A 21,040-nucleotide genomic window follows, 5' to 3' on the forward strand; every position below is an offset into this window, starting at 1 on the left:
ATCTAATCTTACGGTGACGAGCATTAATTAGCATACTTTAAGACATCAAACCTTTGATTTTGTGAGTTTTTCTCCTCTCTTCACTTTTTAGAATTCATTCAAAACTGATGGACACAAAACCAAATCTAATTCAAACAAACATTTTTTTAATCATCTTAATCAAAGAGATGAAAAAACATGACCGCAGAAAGTCTACCAGACTTATAAGGAACTCAACTTTGGAAACATGTGTGAGATGTGAAGATGGCAAACCTGAAAAAGAACAGTGCTACATATGGTTCTGCCTCTTTTTTTGTTTTTGTTTTTTTCATTTTTATTAGTTACTCAGGACAGTGCATGTTAACAGCAGACATACTGCAATATGCCAAAATTAGCCATGGGCTAGTTTTTGTCAGTTGTCCTGTGCCAGGTGTACTGCAGGCAACCTAGGGAGGAGGTTAATAAATAAAAACCACATACATTTGCATATGAGTTTAAAAATATAAATCCCAACTACACACATTTTTCTCATTTGGCATAGATGGCTTCCATTACTCCTCTCCAACCATCTGTCTTCTCTTTATCATCTTCAAAGGTGTGTCCCTTGTTCTTCAGGTGTAAGTGGACTGCAGAGTCTTGGCCTGAAGAGGTGTCTCTCGTGTGTTGAGCCATGCACTTGTTGTTCAGTTTTCCCAGTGTAAAGGTCTGGGCAGTCCTAGCTGCAATGGACTGCATAAACAACACCACTAAGCTTCTGTTTGGATGTTTTGTCTTTTGGGTGGACCCATTTCAGTTTGAGGGTGTTGTTAGGTTTAAAGTTAACCAAGATTGAGGAAACAGTGGCATCCTCAAGGAGTGGCAGGGTTAGCCAAGGCCTCCTGCATAATTGCTGACCGCCCCACTGCCAGTGAAATATCTGAATTGTTTTTGTTTCTCAAATTTTATATAAATGTGTTTGATTCATATATCTATTGTTTTTAATGACAAATAATTAAGGGATAATGCAGTGTGTACTGCTAAAGTCTTAACTCTTCTAGAGTTACCACAAGGATCCATTTGGTGCATCGCCATCAACTTTCATTCATGGACTATACTTCCTGTCATGGTACCTAAATGTTACCCTACTCTAAACAGTGTTGGTCGTGAGGCATAGCGACCTCGGTTTCTAACCATAGATTGTTAGAAAACAGTTATTATGTGTTTTTTGTTGAGACCTGGCTCCTCACTGCTATTTTTGCACACTGGCTGTCCACACACACGCTTTGTTCGAGAGCATTGGCTTTTGTCACAAAAGGAACTATGAAAAGCTTCAGAAGGCTTTTAAAGCTGTTTAGAGCATAACGTAAAATGATTGATCCAATTGAAGAGATTTTATTAAACTTGGGATGTTTTTTATAATTATGTGAAAAAGTAAACACGTCACACTGTTTCCTTTCCCCCCTTCTGAATCTTTAGACCATTTTTTTCTCTCCACCTCCTCTAGTTCCCTTATCATTTTCTCTTCTGTGCTGCTCTAACTTTATTTTTCATTGCATTTTCACCAATTTCCACCACAGGTTTATAAGAAGTATGTGAGGTTATGTGTGTATCATTTATTACAGTATGGACGTGTGTGTGGGTTGGAGTTAGTGGAGCGTCTATAAGCAATTTCAGATCCTATCTTCCCCTCATTGTCTGCCTTAAGGAGGTCTTCTTCAGTCTTGCCTTGTCTTCTTCTCCTTAGTTCTACTCTATTCTTCTCATATCTATATAATTTACAGTTTTCATCCCTCTCCTTCTTCTGTATCTTCACTTTTGTCATGTTTTCTTTCCACACTGTGTACTATGCTTTATTTCTGCTCCAACTCCATCCCATCAGTTTTTTTTCTTGTTTTCTTTCTTTGTAATTTGTTTTCATGATCATTTTTATCAGTATCAACACCCCCCCCACCCTTCCATCCTCCTACCCAGATAATCACTTGGGACCAACAAGGACAAGGGGCCAGCAGCAAGACAGCCAATCTAATCGTTCATCTGATCAGTGGGCGCTTTACATCACCACTGCGACGCCTAAATAAGGCCCCGAAGGAGTTCTGCACCTTTTTTTATCTCTCTGTCAGGGACATAGACTCTCTTTGTCCTAACTCTCACTACCGTCTTATCGCTCTGGTTTCAAACAAAGAACTTGATGTGAAGGCTTTCATGAAAACCATTCTCTTTGTTGCAATGGAACTTAGAAATATTGGTTAACGTTACTGATCATGATCAGTTAGGTACACTGGTAACACTTTGCAATAAGGGTCTCTTCCTAAACATTACTTAGTGCATTATTAAACATTAATAAACTATTAAATAACATAAACAACAATTTAATAGTAATGTTAAAATTAATAAGTAATGCATTACTAAGTAAACATTGTCCATCCTAACCCTAAGAACACCTAATAGATAACAATATTGGGAAGGTTAATAAAGGGACACTTTGTTTATTAATGCTCAGTAATGTGCTAATTAACGTTAATAGAGGAACGTTTATTGTAAAGTGTTACCAGTTCACTTGTATGATCTAATGAATAGTGTAACATAACAACTTGGATATCATTGTATGCACATTTGCATTTTATTACGGGCAGCACAGTAGCTCAGGAGGTTGAGCGGGTTGTCTAGTGATCGGATGGTTCGATCCTGGCTTCAGACAGAGAATTCTGCTGTTGTGCTGAACATAGGGCTGGGCAATAAATTGAAAATTATCAAAATTTCTGACTCTTATCGTGAAATTTGTTTTCCATATCAATAGATTTGATACTAAAAAAATGAAAAGATGTGTGTAGGTTGGCAAGCTGTACCACCTTGAGTCACATAAAAATGTGACTCAATGCGATACACGTGACATCCCCATCTAGTGGACAACTTTTGTTTCTGCGCATACCTGTAGTTATCGTTCACTTATCGTTATCGAGGAGACATCCTCAATATATTGTGATATTGATTTTAGGCCATATCGCCCAGCCCTAGCTGAATGTGTGTGTGAATGGACAAATGATACACTGTAGTGTAAAGTTCTGTAGAGCCCTCTGACTCTGAAAGGCGCTATACAATATTGAAGAGAGACTGAAACTGAATTCAGTGCAGTGATATGTAGACTCAATTGGAATGTTTATTTTGTAAAGTTCCTTGAGATTACTCTTGTGAACTGTCTCTGTATAAATAAACACAACTGGATTGAATATTGAACAGGTTCCAACAGTTTGCAATACATTATGTTCCTAAAAATGATCAGAGTGACCAATCTGGAAAACATCTCAAATGCTTCTTTATTTACTTCCCATGAGTTGATGTTAAAGTGTGAGAAATTTGAAACAACCTTGATAGAAATTGGCAGCCTAGAAAACCTTAGTGTCTGAAAGGAAATTAAAAATGTCACACAATATCAGAGGCAAAATCACGAAAAGATCAGACATAATTAAGACGAAAACATTTGTATATTTGTAAAAATAGTGCAATACAGGTGTAAGATATGCAAAATGCCTGAGCAAGAGCTCAATGCAAACCCAAAGCAAAAATTTGCTTTTTTTTTTTTTCTTAAAATGTTGCATCTCATACTAGTTGCCAACAGTTGTGGGAAACCAGATTTGGCTTATACCAAAATGCATTTGAAACCAACCTTTAGTTGTAAATGCCGTTGTTAAAATTGCATTCATGTTTTGTGTTGTGATAACCAGACAAACGAAATTGTGGACATTGGGAAACATTCTTACCGTTTCATAATCGTACCACACGGCATCTGGAATATATGCCCGGAGTCTCTCCACACCCTGCAGAAGGCAAGACAAGGCAGCTTTATTTATATAGCACAATTCATACACAGACACAATTCTATGTACTCTCCAGAAGAAGATAAAACATTTCAATCAATGTGACATCAAACAGCAGATTTTAAAATCAAATTTGAAATACAAAAATAAAATTATATGTAAGAATAAGATAAAAAGGCTAAGTTAAAGGCTGAGCAGTTACAGTGAAGAAGGTGTAGCCTAAGAGGCATACATTCAAAGGCTGATGAATACATAACTAGAGTTGAAGCACATTTGAGTTTGTAGCATATTAGCTAAAAGCAGCTTTACCCAGTTTGGTTCTCATTTAGGGTTCTAACAGCTGACTGCTTCCTGAGGATCTCAGAGCCCTGATGTGTGTGTATATACAGGAAGGAGATCCAACATATGTTTTGACCCCATTCCATTGAGTGATTTATAAACTAGTAGAAGCACATTGAAGTCAATTTTGTATTTTACTGGTAAACAGTGTAGAGATTTAAGAACAGGAGTGACCTGCTCGGTTCTCTTGGTTCTTGTTAAGACTCTAGCTGCTAGAGTCTAGCAGCAGCATTCTGAATAAGCTGCAGTTGCTTCAAAGGTTTTTTGGGAAGACCAGTCAAAAGACCATTGCAATAGCCCAGCCTGCTGGAGATAAATGCACGAATGAGTTTCTCCAGATCATATCTGGACATGAGACCTCTGAGTCATGCTATTTGACAATGATAAAATGCTGATTTAGTATTAGCCATGTGACCTGTGAAGCTCAGGTCTGAATCAAGTATGACAACAACATTTCTAACCTGAGTTTTAGTTTTATAACCTCCAGCCCATTCTTCTTATTTCCAAAGACAAAAACTTCAGTGTTATCTTTGTTTAACCCTCCCGCTGTCTTTATGGGTGACCCCGTGAGGAAAGCTGACCATTGAGCAGGATTGATGGTTTATCCATTGAGGTCCATGTGGCAGGGGTGAGGTGGTGCTCACTCCTCACCCCTGCCACGTGGACCCAAGGGATAAACCATCAATCCTGCTCAATGGTCAACTTTCCTTGTGGGGTCACCCATAAAGACAGTGGGAGGGTTAACTGAAGGAAGTTTGATTGCATCCAGTCATTAACTTGCTCCAAACACTGCCATTCAGAGTTTAGGAGACCACTGCCACATAACTATAATAGGTAACATTGTTATAATACATGACCTGACCCAGGGGGAGCATGTAGAGCAGGAGTGGGGAACCCTGGTTCTCGAGAGCCGGTATCCTGCATGTTTTGCTCAGACACTTCTGACTCAGTGGTTGATTCACCTGTTCAGCAGCTCATCAAGCTCTGCAGAAGCCTGTCAATCACCTACTGATTGAAATCAGTTGTGTTGAAGCAGGGTTGAAACAAAAATATGCTGGATAGTGGCCCTCGATGGACCAGGGTTCCCCACCCCTGATGTAGAGATTGAAGAGAAGTGGTCCAAGAATTGAAACCTGGGGAACCCCGCATGTCATAATGATCAGCATTCATTTGTGATCACCACTAGAAACAATATAACCCCTGTCTTCAAGATATGATCAGAACCAACAGATAGCAAATTATTTCATGTATGCACAATATGCCGTCGTCGTCGTCTTCCTCCGCTTATCCGGGTGCGGTTCGCGGGGGCAGCATCCCAACTAGGGAGCTCCAGACGGTCCTCTCCCCTGCCTTCTCCACCAGCTCCTCCGGCAGGACCCCAAGGCATTCCCGGACCAGATTGGAGATGTAACCTATCCAATGTTAGCCTAGTGAACTAGACCAAATTCTTGCTTTGCAAAGTTTGGTCTAGGCATGCTCCATTGGAACCTCAGCAGCTCCTACCAGGACTCTGGCTAGCCAATCACAGCTCTCTAGAGGGGTTTCAAACACATAAAGAGCTGTGATTGGTCCATAATGGTGGGCCAGTCATAGTGCTCTATCTGCTTAGTGAACAAATCACAGAGCTTTATCCGCTTTGTGGGCCAATCAGGGCACTCTATATGCCTGGTGGGTGGGATGATGCAACAGAGTGAAACAAGAGTATGTCACATTCATTGTCCAGTGGAATGCGGAGATCATTTGAAAGACAACGGTAGAACCCGCCCCACAACCGAGAGCCGTCAATGGAGCATGGCCAGACTAAATAATACATTTATTTAGTCTGGCTTGCCAGGCTACTCCAATGTATCCTGGGTCGACCTGGGGGCCTCCTGCCGGCAGGACATGCCCGAAACACCTCCGTCCAGGAGGCATCCTGACCAGATGCCCAAACCACCTCAACTGGCTCCTTTCGATTCGGAAGAGCAGCGGTTCTACTCCGAGTCCCTCCCGAATGTCTGAGCTCCTCACCCTATCTCTAAGGCTGAGCCCGGCCACCCTACGGAGGAAACTCATTTCGGCCGCTTGTAACCGCGATCTCGTTCTTTCGGTTATTACCCAAAGCTCATGACCATAGGTGAGGATTGGACGTAGATCGACCGGTAAATCGAGAGCCTGGCTTTCTGGCTCAGCTCCCTCTTCACCACGACAGATCGGCTCAGCGTCCGCATCACTGCAGATGCTGAACCAATCCGGCTGTCGATCTCCCGATCCCTCCTACCCTCACTCGTGAACAAGACCCCAAGATACTTAAACTCCTCCACTTGAGGTAGGACCTCTCCCCCGACCCGGAGTTAGCAAGCCACCCTTTTCTGGTCGAGAACCATGGTCTCAGATTTGGAGGTGCTGATCCTCATCCCAGCCGCTTCACACTCGGCCGCATACCTAGCCAGCAAGAGCTGAAGGTCAGAGCTGGATGAAGCTAGGAGGACCACATCATCCGCAAAAAGCAAAGACGAGATTCTCCTGCCACCAAACTCGACACACTCCACACCACGGCTGCGCCTAGAAATTGTGTCCATAAAGGTAATGAACAGAACCGGTGACAAAGGGCAGCCCTGGCGGAGTCCAACCCTCACCGGGAACAGGTCAGACTTACTACCGGCTATGCGGACCAAACTCATAATCCTCTGGTAAAGGGACTGAATGTCCCTTAACAGAAAGCCACCCACCCCATACTCCTGGAGCGTCCCCCACAGGGTGCCCCTGGGGACACGGTCATAAGCCTTCTCTAAATCCACAAAACACATGTGGATTGGTTGGGCAAACTCACATGCCCCCTCCATCACCCTTGCAAGGGTATAGAGCTGGTACACAGTTCCACGGCCAGGACGAAAACCACATTGCTCCTCCTCAATCTGAGATTCAACTATCGATCGGACTCTCCTCTCCAGTACCTTGGAGTAGACCTTTCCAGGGAGGCTGAGGAGTGTGATCCCCCTATAGTTGGAACACACCCTCAGGTTACCCTTCTTAAAGATGGGGACCACCACCCCGGTCTGCCACTCCACAGGAACTGCCCCCGATGACCACGCAATGTTGCAGAGACATGTCAACCATGACAGCCCTACAACATCCATAGCCTTGAGATACCCAGGACGAACCTCATCCGCCCCCGGGACTCCGCCACTGTGTAGTTGTTTGACTACCTCAGCAACATCTGCCCCCGAGATTGGACAGTCCATCCCCAGGTCTCCCGGCTCTGGTTCCACCTCGGAATCCACATAGGTGAGATTGAGGAGCTCCTCAAAGTATTCCTTCCACCGTCCGACTATAGCCCCAGTCGACGTCAGCAGCTCCCCATCCCCACTGTAAACAGTGTGAGCGAGTTGCTGTCTTCCTCTCCTGAAGCGCCGGACAATTTGCCAGAACCTCTTTGGAGCCGATCGATAGTCTTTCTCCATGGCCTCACCAAACTCCTCCCACGCCCGAGATTTTGCCTCTGCAACTGCCACTGCTGCACCCCGCTTGGCTATGCGGTACTTGTCTGCTGCCTCCGGAGACCCACAGACGAGCCACGCCCTGTAGTTCTCCTTCTTCAGCCAGACGGCTCCCCGAACCTATGGTGTCCACCAGCAGGTACGGGGGTTGCCACCACACCTGGCACCGGCCACCTTGCGACCATAGCTAGCATCAGCCGCCTCAACAATCGCAGAGTGGAACAAGGCCCACTCGGAGTCAATGTCCCCCACTGCTCTCGGGACACGGTCAAAGCTCTGCCGGAGGTGGGAGTTGAAGACCGTCTTAACAGGTTCTTCTGCCAGACGTTCCCAGCAGACCCTCACTATGCGTTTGGGTCTGCCAGGTCTACGATGCATCTTCCCCTGCCATCTGATCCAACTCACCACCAGGTGGTGATCAGTTGACAGCTCCACTCCACTCCTCTCTTCACTCGGGTGTCCAAAACATACGGCCGCAGGTCAGATGATACGACTACAAAGTCTATCATCGACCTGCGACCTGGGCTGCCCTGGTACCAAGTGTACTGATGGGCATCCTTATGTTCGAACATGGTGTTCGTTATGGCCAAACTGTGGCTTGCACAGAAGTCCAATAACGAAACACCACTCGAGCTCAGACCAGGCGGGCCATTCCTCCCAATCACACCCCTCCAGGTCAAGCTGTCATTGCCCACGTGAGCATTGAAGTCCCCCAGCAGGACAATGGAGTCCCCTGATGGAGCACTATCTAGCACTCGTCCCAGGGACTCCAAAAAGGGTGGGTACTCTGAACTGATATTTGGCCCATAAGCACAAACAACAGTCAGGACCCGTTCCCCGACCCGAAGGCGCAGGGAAGCTACCCTCTCGTCCCCCGGGGTAAACCCCAACACACAGGCAGAAAGTCTTGGGGCTAACAAAAAGCCAACCCCAGCCCTCCGCCTCTCACCCGGAGCAACTCCAGCAAAGGAGAGTGACCAACCCCTCTCAAGGACTTGGGTTCCAGAGCCAATGCTATGTGTCAAGGTGAGTCCGACTATATCTAGCCCGTACCGCTCAACCTCTGCCACAAGCTCCTGCTCCTTCCCCGCCAGCAAGGTGACGTTCCATGTCCCAAAAACCAGTTTTCTTGTCCGGGGATCGGACCGTCAAGGCTCCCGCCTTGGTCTGCCACCCGATCCACATTGCACCGGACCCTTCATGTTCCTCCTGCGGGCGGTGGGTCCACAGTTGGATGAGCCCATGTATCCGGTTCGGGCTGGGCCTGGCCGGGCTCCATGGGCGAAAGCCCGGCCACCAGGCGCTCGCTCATGGGCCCCAACCCCAGGCCTGGCCCCAGGGAGGGACCCCGATAACCCTTCGGGCCGGGTACTCCGACTCTTTGACTTTACCTCCATGAAAGATCCTGTGAATATGCAATATTTCATTTTTTTTATTGTTAAATTTTATGTCTGTTGTCTTTATTAATAAATAAACATTAGATTTGTGTTTGTGGTCAGAAATGCAAACTCACTGTATCGATCCTCGTGTTTTATTTTTTCGAGGATAAAGATGAGAGGAAAAAAAGCCAAAACACACAGGAAAAAAGTACAGATTGTTTCTTTGGCTGTAAATCACCACAAGGTGTTAAAAAAAAGATAAAATGTTTCCATTTACAAAAGCCATTGTATAACTGCCCATCATGTAATAAAAAAAAGTTTTCCACAAAGCTCCTTGTCACATTTCATCTGCAGTGCAATGACGCAATGGATGGCAGAAAAGACAGCGCCGAGACGACTGATAGGTGACAGCCTTTGATAGCTTAAGGTGGTGGACAGACAGGGGCAATCAATAGACACGCATTGTCACTTCCCTTTGCTCTCTGACAGTGCAGAACACAAGGAGAGTGAAATGGATAAACACAGGGAGCACAACAAAAAGAAGAGAAGACTGCAAGTGTGTCTTAAAAAAAAGAAATACTAGTGTCGACTGTGTAGGTCAAGGCCATTTGCCAAAGGCAATGACGCTTCTAACCATCTCTTTTCTTGAACATTTGACATGTTTCAGTTTCACCAAATAAGTTGTAGCTTTACAAGATATGTTATTGAACTGACAAAGATAAAGGGGAAGGTCTGGTGAATTTAAAATTGGGAGGAAAGGAGCAACTAATTAAAGAGCATGCTGAGAAGTTCATTGTTTGATTTCTGGGGTTTCCATATATATATATATATATATATATATATATATATATATATATATATATATATACGTTAAAAAAGTCTTACTGAATGGCTTAATGAATTGAACTGTATTGAAATGTTTACTGTGTGAAGTGCTTTGAGACGACTTTTGTCGTGATTTGGCGCTATATAAATAAACTTGAACTTGACTTTGAACAGCATTGTCTAATTTTTCTTGGTTGGGGTTAGAGTTTATGTTGTTGGTGACCATTGCAGGTTTTTCTTTCTTTATTTTTGTATCAATGTTATTAATGAACTAATTACAGCTAAAATATTAGGTCATTTTAATATTTTAACATACAAAAACAAGATAAGAATTATGTGACTCCATTAAAATATGCATCTGAAAATCATCGATGGCATTTTTTTTTCTATTCGGGAAGAATTTCTCTTTGTTTTTGTGGACTTAAAAAAACTAGTTTGACAGCCAGCAACTCAGGAAGCTTGCTTTCTTTAAGCTTCAACTTCCACAATATGTTTCTGTGTCCAGTTAGCTATTCTTATATGTGGTGGACAGAAAACCTTTTTGGTAATTTAGTTTTATTCCCTGAAATCTATTTCGACTTTTAAAATGCTTCACATAAAGGAATGTATGCATTAAACTGTAAAACTTGTAAACCGTGTTTAGTAACTGCTATGGCATATCTTCCAGGAAAATTGGTTGGCTTATTTGGCCTTAGGGGCCTTCTTTGCAGCTTGACACAGATCAAAAAGTAAGAATCATTGCACAACTTGTGGTGCGACAGCCTGAGGAAATATTCTTCCTCCATACCTTGTTTTCTGGTGTCTGATTTGCTGGTGGCGCCTATCATTCACCCCACTGACTGATATGAAAGGTCTGCAGGACATGGCATCTCAGCTAACTTTAAATGAAGGTGACAAGGCATAAGGCCTATATCCTCATTTATGGCCTCTGAAGTTGAGTTAGCCATGAGGTAAGATTTGATCTGGTGGGCCAAAGATTAACAGTGGCAGAATGATCAGATAATAGCTGGGGTAGATGACAGGGGCAGAGAGCCACAGACTGAACATGAGAGTGAGATATTTGATGCAATGGAATGTGATCACAGGGGGAAGTCAGGAGCAGCTGATTAAGATAATTCAGATGGGAGCCAACATTTGATGAAAGGTTGAGTTAAAAAGAAAAGGGAGTTATCGGCATGAGGACAAAGTGAAAGTGTGATTGAAGACCAGAGGGGATGGTAGAGGGAGAGTACGAGAAATCCTCTCAGTTTATCACAGAGATCAAGGTTGGAGCACTGATCTGAATGATATAGAAAGAGCAACATTACAGAACTGCAGAGACAGACAATGGGATGAAAAGAGAGAGATGGAGAAAGAATGGAATAAAGAAAAGGCCTGACACATGTGTTACATACACTGGATTCTCTGGTACAGTCCTGAAAAAACCTGGAGGACAGAGTCATGGTGACATAACCCACTGTTGTCCTGACATCTGCAGGTGACTGTTTGAGTGCAGCAGTGTGGCCACTCAGTACTTAGAAAAAGAGGTGGTATAAATAAGCAGTGGTTCTTACTGAGACCATAGAAAATACAGATTTTTAGGATCACATTTAAGACATAAAAGTCTAACAGAGCAGAGATCAAGGGAATCTCAGTCATATGAATATCTCAGATATGTCACGAACTGAACTAGAAGGACCGGTAATGCCACCAAACACTGTAAAGCACCTTTAAAAGATTGTGATGCCCCTGTCCTCCGGGACCACTGCTGGACGTGGACGGAACGGAGGGATCTGAGGCTTGAGCGGCATGAGTGCTAAACCTTGGATCCGGGCGCCGGTCACCTGACGAGCCTGTTTGCTGGTTCGGAGTAGCTCCATGAGCATGGCCATCCTGGTCTCCAAAACCAAGATGCTGTGCTCTACTCTGAGTCGCTGCTCCTGTGTTGGTGTCGAGTCCATGTTGTGGCCAGATTATTCTGTCATGAACTGAACTAGAAGGACCAGTAATGACACCAGACACTGTAAAGCACCTTTAAAAGTCTTTATTTGGATGTGGAGTTACCAGAGGTGGGCGAGGCTGGAGACAGAGTCGAAGAGGAGGTGAGGGTCAAAACCAGATCGGACATGCAGAGACAAGGAACAGGCAGGAGACGTGGTAGAGGACAGGCGAAGGTCGTGGTGGCAGGCAGAATACAAGGCAGGGGTCAGGCAAAGAACGAGGTCCGGAGGCAGAGATCAGGCAGGGTGGATGGCTGGAGAATTTACTGGCAAATGTTTTCAATAATCTGGCACTGAATGACTGGATGGCTGGTTCTTTTGTAGCAGGGGAAACAGGTGAGTGATGAGCTGAGGAGTCAGGAGCAGGTGAAGTAGATAAAGCTGATTACAGGAACAGGTGGGATGAATGGAGTTGATTGTGATGCTGACTGAGGTTGCTAGGGAAATCAGGGCTTGGCTGGAGCTTGGTGAGGGGACCAGGTGTGCTGCATGAAGGCAGAGGAGGGTGAAGGATTGGGAGTCAGGACAGAACCCCCCCATCAAGGGCGGATACCAGACGCCCACAGGAAACCAGAGCAGGGCGGGAGGAGGGGGACCAGGAGGGAGGGCCAGAGGAGTCTGTGGGGCCGGCGACGGGGACCCAGGAGCCAGGACTGCGGGAGTCTGGGGATAGAGGACACTGGAGGACGAGGACTAAGAGGGGACTCCGGGCTAAGACACTGAGGGGACACTAGAGGACGAGGACTAAGAAGGGACTCCGGGCTAAGACACTGAGGGGACACTAGAGGACGAGGACTAAGAGGGGACTCTGGGCTAAGACACTGAGGGGACACTAGAGGACGAGGGCTAAGGCACTGAGGGGACACTAGAGGACGAGGGCTAAGACACTGAGGGGACACTAGAGGACGAGGACAAAGACACTGAGGGGACACTAGAGGACGAGGACTAAGAGGGGACTCTGGGCTAAGATGCTGAGAGGACACTAGAGGACGAGGACTAAGAGGGGACTCTGGGCGAAGACGCTAAGGGGACACTAGAGGACGAGGAGTAAGAGGGGACTCTGGGCTAAGATGCTGAGAGGACACTAGAGGACGAGGACTAAGAGGGGACTCTGGGCGAAGACACTGAGGGGACACTAGAGGACGAGGACTAAGAGGGGACTCTGGGCTAAGATGCTGAGAGGACACTAGAGGACGAGGACTAAGAGGGGACTCTGGGCTAAGACACTGAGGGGACACTAGAGGAAGAGGGCTAAGACACTGAGGGGACACTAGAGGATGAGGGCTTAGACACTGAGGGGACACTAGAGGACTAGTGCTAAGACACTGAGGGGACACTAGAGGACGAGGACTAAGACACTGAGGGGACACTAGAGGAGGAGGACTAAGAGGGGACTCTGGGCTAAGACACTGAGGGGACAGTAGAGGACGAGGATTAAGAGGGGACACTAGAGGACGAGGAGTAAGAGGGGACACCAGAGGACTAAGAGGGAACACTAGAGGATGAGGACTAAGAGGGGACACTAGAGGAGGATGACTAAGAGGGGACACTAGAGGATGAGGACTAAGAGGGGACACTAAAGGAGGACGACTAAGAAGGGACACTAGAGGAGGACGACTAAGAGGGGACACTAGAGGAGGACGACTAAGAGGGGACACTAGAGGAGGACGAATAAGAGGGGACACTAGAGGAGGAAGACTAAGAGGGGACACTAGAGGAGGAAGACTAAGAGGGGACTCTAGAGACTGAGGGGACAGAGGGAACTCTGGGACTGGTGGGGACGTAGACTCTTGGACTGGTGGGGACGTAGACTCTGGGACTGGGGGAGACGGGAACTCTGGAGACAGGATCTCTGGAGACAGGGACGTAGACTCTGGGAACTCTGGGGACGTAGACACTTGTGGGGACTCTTGAGACAGGAAAGCTTGAGACTGAAACACTGGGGTGTCGACTTTGAGACAGGAGACGTTGATTTCTGTCGACTTTGAGACTGGAGGCGTCGACCCTTGGACTGGAGGCACCGAACTGGGCTGAGCCTCTTGGAAGAGCTGGACCAGAGCCTCTTGGAAGAGCTGGACCGGAGCCTCGTGGAAGAGCTGGACCGGAGCCTCGTGGAAGAGCTGGACCGGAGCCTCGTTGAAGAGCTGGTCCGGATGTGGTGCATCCACCGGGACCACCGCCGAAGCAGGATGCGATGCGTCCTCTGGGACCACCGCCAAGGCAGGATGCGATGCATCCTCCGGGACCACCGCCGAGGCAGGATGCGATGCATCTTCTGGGACCACCGCCGAGGCAGGGTGTGATGCGTCCTCCGGGACCACTGCCAGAGCAGGATGCAATGCGTCCTCCGGGACCACCGCCAGAGCAGGATGCGATGCGTCCTCCGGGACCACCGCCGAGGCAGGATGCGATGCATCCTCCGGGACCACTGCTGGACGTGGACGGAACGGAGGGATCTGAGGCTTGAGCGGCGTGACTGCTAAACCTTGTATCCGGGTGCCGGTCACCTGATGAGCCTGTTTGCTGGTTCGGAGTAGCTCCATGAGCATGGCCATCCTGGTCTCCAAAAACAAGATGCTGCGTTCTACTCTGAGTCGCTGCTCTTGTGTTGGTGTCGAGTCCATATTGTGGCCAGATTATTCTGTCATGAACTGAACTAGAAGGACCAGTAATGACACCAAACACTGTAAAGCACCTTTAAAAGTCTTTATTTGGATGTGGAGTTACCAGAGGTGGGTGAGGCTGGAGACAGAGTCGAAGAGGAGGTGAGGGTCAAAACCAGATCGGACATGCAGAGACAGGGAACGGGCAGGAGACGTGGTAGAGGACAGGCGAAGGTCGTGTGGCAGGCAGAATACAAGGCAGGAGTCAGGCAAAGAACGAGGTCTGGAGGCAGAGATCAGGCAGGGTGGATGGCTGGAGAATTTACTGGCAAATGTTTTCAATAATCTGGCACTGAATGACTGGATGACTGGTTCTTTTGTAGCAGGGGGAACAGGTGTGAGTGATGAGCTGAGGAGTCAGGAGCAGGTGAAGTGGATGAAGCTGATTACAGGAACAGGTGGGATGAATGGAGTTGATTGTGATGCTGACTGAGGTTGCTAGGGAAAACAGGGCTTGGCTGGAGCTTGGTGAGGGGACCAGGTGTGCTGCATGAAGGCAGAGGAGGGTGAAGGATTGGGAGTCATGACAAGATATGCATGAATAATAAGATGGCCAAAGGAAGAAATACAGACCACAGATGTTAAAACATGGAAGCTCCTAACCATGCATGGAGGGTTTCATCCCAAGCCCAGCACACTGAGATGGAACAGTACCGTTAACAAGGAGGTCGAGGACTGGTGAGTGTGAGAGGCACTGTCCAGAATGAAAAATCCAAAATGCAAAAGTACATCAAGGATAAGGCTCCAGAAGATGACATGCTTAGTGAAAGTCTCAGACAAAGGTGAACAGAAGAGGAAGTCCTGGAAATACCATCATAGGAGGACAAACCCCTACATGGGACATACCACCTACAGATAACTGAAGTCGCTGATACCAAGAAATCCTACCAATGGCTAGAAAGAGCTGGTCTGAAGGGCAGCACAGAGGCACTCATCATGGGTGCACAGGAACAGACCCTGAACACCAGCGCAACAGAGGCCAAGATCTACCACATAAGACAAGACCCAAGGTGTAGGCTAGGCCCCTGAGACAATCCACCACATAAATGCAGGGTGTAAGATGCTGGCAGAGAAAGCATTCATGGAACGTCACAGCCAAGTGGCTAGCATTGTGTACAGAAACAGCTGTGCAGAGAATGGACTGGAAGCCCCAAGGTCAAAGTGGGAAACACCCCCTAAGGCGTTAGTTCTGTGGGCGAAAATGCCTTTTGATGCCAGAGGTCAAATGAGAATGGCCAGACTGGTTCGAGCTGATAGAAAGGCAACAGTAACTCAAATAACCATGAATCACAACCAAGGTATGCAGAAGAGCATCTCTGAACGCACAACATGTCGAACCTTGAGGTGGATGGGCTACAGCAGCAGAAGGTCACACCGGGTGCCACTCCTGTCAACTAAGAACAGGACACTGGGGCTGGACAATTTGCACAGGCTCACCAAAATTGGACTATAAAAGATTAGAAAATGTTGCCTGCTCTGATGAGTCTCGAGTTTTGCTGCAACTTTTGGGTGGTAGAGTCAGAATTTGGCATCAACAACATAAAAGCATGGGTCCATTCTGCTTTGTATCAATGGTTCAGGCTGCTGCTGGTGGTGTGATGGTGTAGGGGCATTTTCTTGGCACACGTTGGGCCCCTTAGAACTAATTGATCATCACTGCAACACCACCGCTTACCTGAGTATTGTTGCCGAACATGCCCATCTGTTTATGACCACAGTGTACCCATCTTCTGATGGCTACTTCCAGTAGGATAATGTGCCATGTCATAACACTTGAATAATCTCAAACTGGAGTTCACTGTACTGAAATGGCCTCCACATTCATCAGATCTCAATCCAATAGAGGACCTTTGGTATGTGGCAAAATGGGAGATTTGCATCATGGTTGTGCAACCGACAAATCTGCAGCAACTGTGTGATGCAATCATGTCAATATGGACCAAAATGTATTACAAATTAAGACAGGTCTGAGGGCAAAAGGGTGTCCAGTTTGGTACTAGCAAGGTGAACCCAATAAAGTGGCCGGTGAGACAGGTCCATATACCTGGGGCGTGGCATGCTGTAGTTTTGAATTTGGTTTCCCTGTTTAATTTTTTTGTTGTTGTTGACTACTTCACCATAAGGCACCCAAGGACAAAAAACATATTTTTATTTGAGACAGTTGGGGGAAGGCTCACAACTGACAGGTTGTGCCTCCTTCCTGCTCTCTTAATAACCCAGGTCATTGACCATCATGAGTGTTCTGCTGGGGGTTTCTTGTTGAGTCTTTTCACTCCTCTGTCCCCCAGTACTTTGATGCTTTCTGATTGTTTGCTTAGATTGACAGAATTTTAGTAAATTACATTTTATAATCTCCATCTACCCTTTTTTCTCCATCTATGTGGGGTCGGGTCACGGGGCAACGGCTTAAGCAGAGAGGCCCAGATTTACTTCTTCCCAGCCACATGGGCCAGCTCCTCCAGGGGGATCCTAAGGCATTGCCTGGCCAGATTAGAAACATTGCCCCTCTACCAGCATGTCCTGGGTCTTTTTTAGGTCTCCACCCAGTTGGATGCACCTGGCAAACCTCATCAGGGAGGGATCCAGGAGGCATCCTAACCAGATGCCCAAGCCACCTCAATTGGCTCATTTTCAAATGGAGGAACAGCGGATCTACTTCAAGACCCTCCCATATGACCGAGCTTCTCACCCTTTCTCTAAAGGAGAGCCCAGCCACCCTGCAGAGAAAACTCATTTTGGCTGCTTATATCTACAATCTAATTGTTTTGGTTACTACCCAAATTTAGAAATCTGCCTGCTGGCTCAGCTCTATCTCTCCCCATTATTGTAGACACAGCACCCATCCACAAGACCTCATCCCTGATCCATTGAATGCATTGTACCCTTTTCTGATCAGAAAAACCATCAGACGTCATCATTCATTTTCATATTACACACTGCCTGGCGCACACCAAAAATTGCCACCCAAAAACCAAAAAGGTCACCCACTCCAATGCCGTTGGACAGCTTTTAGTTTGGATTACAGCACACATTTGCTGTTGCATTGTTTCAATATGCTTCTTCGGTGTCACAAGTTTTATTTCCATCCAGTGTTGCATTAGTGTTTCACCAAGATCTTGCACTGATGATGGTCGAGTCTGACCGCTGCACAAAACCTTCTCCATTACATCCCAATGATTCTCAATGGGGTTAAGGTCTAGATACTGTGGTGGCCATTCCATGTGTGAAAATGATGTCTAATGCTCCCTGCACCACTCTTTCATTATTTGAGCCTGGCAAATCCTGGCATTGTCATATTGGAATGTGTCCGTGCCATCAGGGAAGATGGAATAACCTGGTTATTTAGTACATTCAGGTAGTCAGCTGACCTCATTCTTGGAGCACATCCTGTCGCTGAACCTAGACCTAACCAACTGCAGCAACCCTAGATCATTATAACACTGCCCCCACAGGCTTGTACAGTAGGCACTAGGCATGATGGGTGCATCACTTTATCCGCCTCTCTTCTTAACCTGATGCACCCGTCACTCTGGAACCGGGTCCATCTAGACTCATCGGACCAGTTTTTAATAATGAGTTTGGAAGTTCTCAACCCAATTTTAGTAATTGCTGGAATCTCTTTAGATATTTCCTCTGCATGATTTGACACTTCTAAAATAGACTAACATATTTTCTACAATCACAAGATGTGTCTTTCCACACGGAAATGAGAAGCAACTCATTGTACCAGTCGGGGTTAACAAACTCTTTGCCAGCTGAAAGATAATCTTCCTTGCAGTAATTATCCAATAAGAGGCTTGTACCTATTTGCTTAGGTAAATCTAGGTGGCAACTTTTAAATTTGGACAGGAAGTGTTTTAAATTGTGTCGTAGCTGTATTTAAATAGTACACTGTCACTGGATGTATTGCTTTCTTCAGCGTACTTTGAGAATACTTTTGTTGTGAATTAATCAAAAACTTTAAATCAAGTCAAATTGTCCATCAAGTTTTTGTTTGACATGTCTACTTGTCATACATACCTTTCCTGTGATACACAACTATGCTTTTTTATTGGTAAAGAAAAATTCACCATCACCTCGGTTGAGAGTACCACTGGTTTGAGTGAACTTCATTTGGATGAATATTTTTTTTTATCCATGACCACACACTTATTTCAGTCAATTTGATTTGATAGTTTAAACCAAGCATCTAAGATATGTATTTCCATCTACAGTTTTATTTATTTGAGAACCTTATGAAGCCTGAGCACTCAGGACCTGTTACACAATAGAGTTTTATTGTAGGGTCATGCTACCTCCTATTCATGCTGTTCTTTCTAATTCAAACTAGGCCACCCTTACACAAGGACAACATGCTAAGCAAAATGTTTAATCCATCTCCTGAAAAAGTTAGGTTAATCTGTTCGAAAAGCAGTCATCACAACCCCGTCATCACAAGCAGTCATTAATTTCTTCTTTGGAAATGCACATTTAGGACGAATATTTCTCAGTATTCAATTATCGCAACACAATGATGGAAAAAGATTATTAGTTACGAAAAAGAAAATGAGTGGTTGATCATAATTGATACCACACTCACCCATTCTAACTGATAATAGCTTTATTTTTTCCTATCTTCCTCTCTTAGCCACACAGCTCCAACAGAAACGTGCCTTTAGCTGTGAACAAATCCCAAAAAGGTGCATTTGTCTTCATTCACAAATCGTGTTCACTCAAAATAACATCCTATTAAGTCACCCTGTGGCTCTTCCTTCTCACTACTTTTATTTCATCTCAAACACTACAGCACTGCAGAGTTAAACCCTACACTTTTGTGTGCTAAAAACTTTTCCACAATCACACTGATTAAAGTTTTGTATTTCCCTTCTGGCTCCATGATGAATCCAATTCCCTTTTCTCTGGTTTGTAATTTGCAAGAGAGTGAATTGCTTATTATTCATGTGGCTTTGACATAACCGCAATCACTACACATGCATATAAACATATATAAGTACCTACAGATACACAAGGAGTTACAGATTCTTATAAATGCACTCAAACACACTAGAACCAGCAGAAACAGACACAATCACACACTCACTTCCATCTAGACTTCTAATCTGCTAGTAATGAGGTCAGCGCTCTCATTAGAGCTGAGAGAAAAGAGGGAGGGTTTGAAAGAGAGAAAAACGAGAGATGAGAGAAGGGGAGGGCAACAAAGAAACCCCATGTCATGTCTTCCCAGCGGAGGTCATGGCATGTGAGTGTATGATTAGTCGATCATCTCAACAGCAAGATACTCCCCTCTTTGTGCAAAAACTACATTTTCTTTTAAATGTACAGTGTTTTACATGCTCTATGCCTAAAAGACAAAACACTATTCAAACTGTGTCATCACAATATTTTTGTCTTTATCAGTGGGTGTTATGTTTACAAAATCATTATTATTGTTTTTCTCACCGAATCCAAAACAGGTGAGATGAGTAGATGTTTTCCCCAGAGAAATTGGCGGTCCACGTCCCAGGTGACGTTATCAGAGTAGAACCTTCAAAGAAGAAGAAGCCATTTTTGTATAGTGACACTCAAGATACAAATCGCAAGGTGAAGTTTGATGGATTTACAGAAAGTATGCAATAATTGTTTGAATTAAATAAGGCAGGTGCATAAATTTGGGCACCACAAAAAATAAATTAACTCAATATTTCATAAATCCTGCTTTTGCAGAAATAACAGCCTCTAAACCCTTTCTATAACTTCCAATAAGAGTCTGGATATTGGTTGAAGGTATTTTGAACCATTATTTGAAAAATCAACTCTTGTTCATTCTGGTTTGATGACTTTCATGCATGGACACATGGGTTCTTTACAGTAAGTATACAAAAATGTGTGTAAAACTACAGCCTAGAGGCTCTTTTATGCAGTGTCAGGAATGCAAAACTGTCAAATACACAGGAGGCAGGAATGGCCAATCACACTTTAGCAAGTATCAACACTGCCAATAGAGTTTATGGACAGTTCTAATGGAAAACAGGCTTCAACACAAGTGGTTATTTTCCACTTGTTCCTAGTGCTCAACCAGTGTCTATTTAATATAACATAATATTGTTTTTAGATGGTAAAAAGTGCAGGGGACACAAATGGACCCCCACCCCTGACTTGAATTTGAGCGTTGTTTTGTTGATAGACTTTTGTTGTGGACATTGTGTTCAAGTGGGCCATATTCCATGCTTCCATTGTTGTGGCGGCCAACTAGAGCTGCGACCGCAGGGTTATTGGTTCCTGTCGTGGTGGCAATCCCCAAACCCACTGGTGTACACCAACGGTTAGGGATATCGTCCAGCAGAAGAAAAAGTTCTATCGGGTCTTTTCGGCCTGTGGGAATCCAGAGGCAGCTGATGGGTACTGGCAGACTAAGCAAAGTACGGCTCAAGTGGTGGCGATTTGGAGAAGGCGTTTGACAACATTAGGGGGTATTTCAGGAGTATGGGATACCAGGCCTTCTCATACAGGCTGATAGGTTTCTATATAACCGGTGTCAGAGCTTCGTCCACATTTCTGGCAGTAAGTCAGGCTAGTTTCTGGTGAGAGTTGGACTCTGCCAAGGCAGCCCTTTGTCACTGATTC

The 21,040-nt window shown here is 45.4% G+C and overlaps 1 protein-coding gene across 2 annotated transcripts in view; it reads right to left on the bottom strand.

The window, feature by feature from the left end:
• Positions 1 to 21,040, bottom strand: part of LOC107380514 (sucrase-isomaltase, intestinal) — a 138,047-nt gene that overhangs the window by 45,904 nt on the left and 71,103 nt on the right. For both annotated transcript variants that reach the window (XM_054742777.2, XM_054742776.2), the window contains exons 19-20: positions 19,877 to 19,961; positions 3,717 to 3,773 (exon numbers count right to left, since the gene is read on the bottom strand). In XM_054742777.2, the coding sequence (XP_054598752.1) occupies positions 3,717 to 3,773; positions 19,877 to 19,961 (142 nt within the window). The remainder of the gene's footprint in view (positions 1 to 3,716; positions 3,774 to 19,876; positions 19,962 to 21,040) is intronic.

Source organism: Nothobranchius furzeri, chromosome 13 (assembly GCF_043380555.1).
Source record: "Nothobranchius furzeri strain GRZ-AD chromosome 13, NfurGRZ-RIMD1, whole genome shotgun sequence".
Lineage (NCBI taxonomy): Eukaryota > Metazoa > Chordata > Actinopteri > Cyprinodontiformes > Nothobranchiidae > Nothobranchius > Nothobranchius furzeri.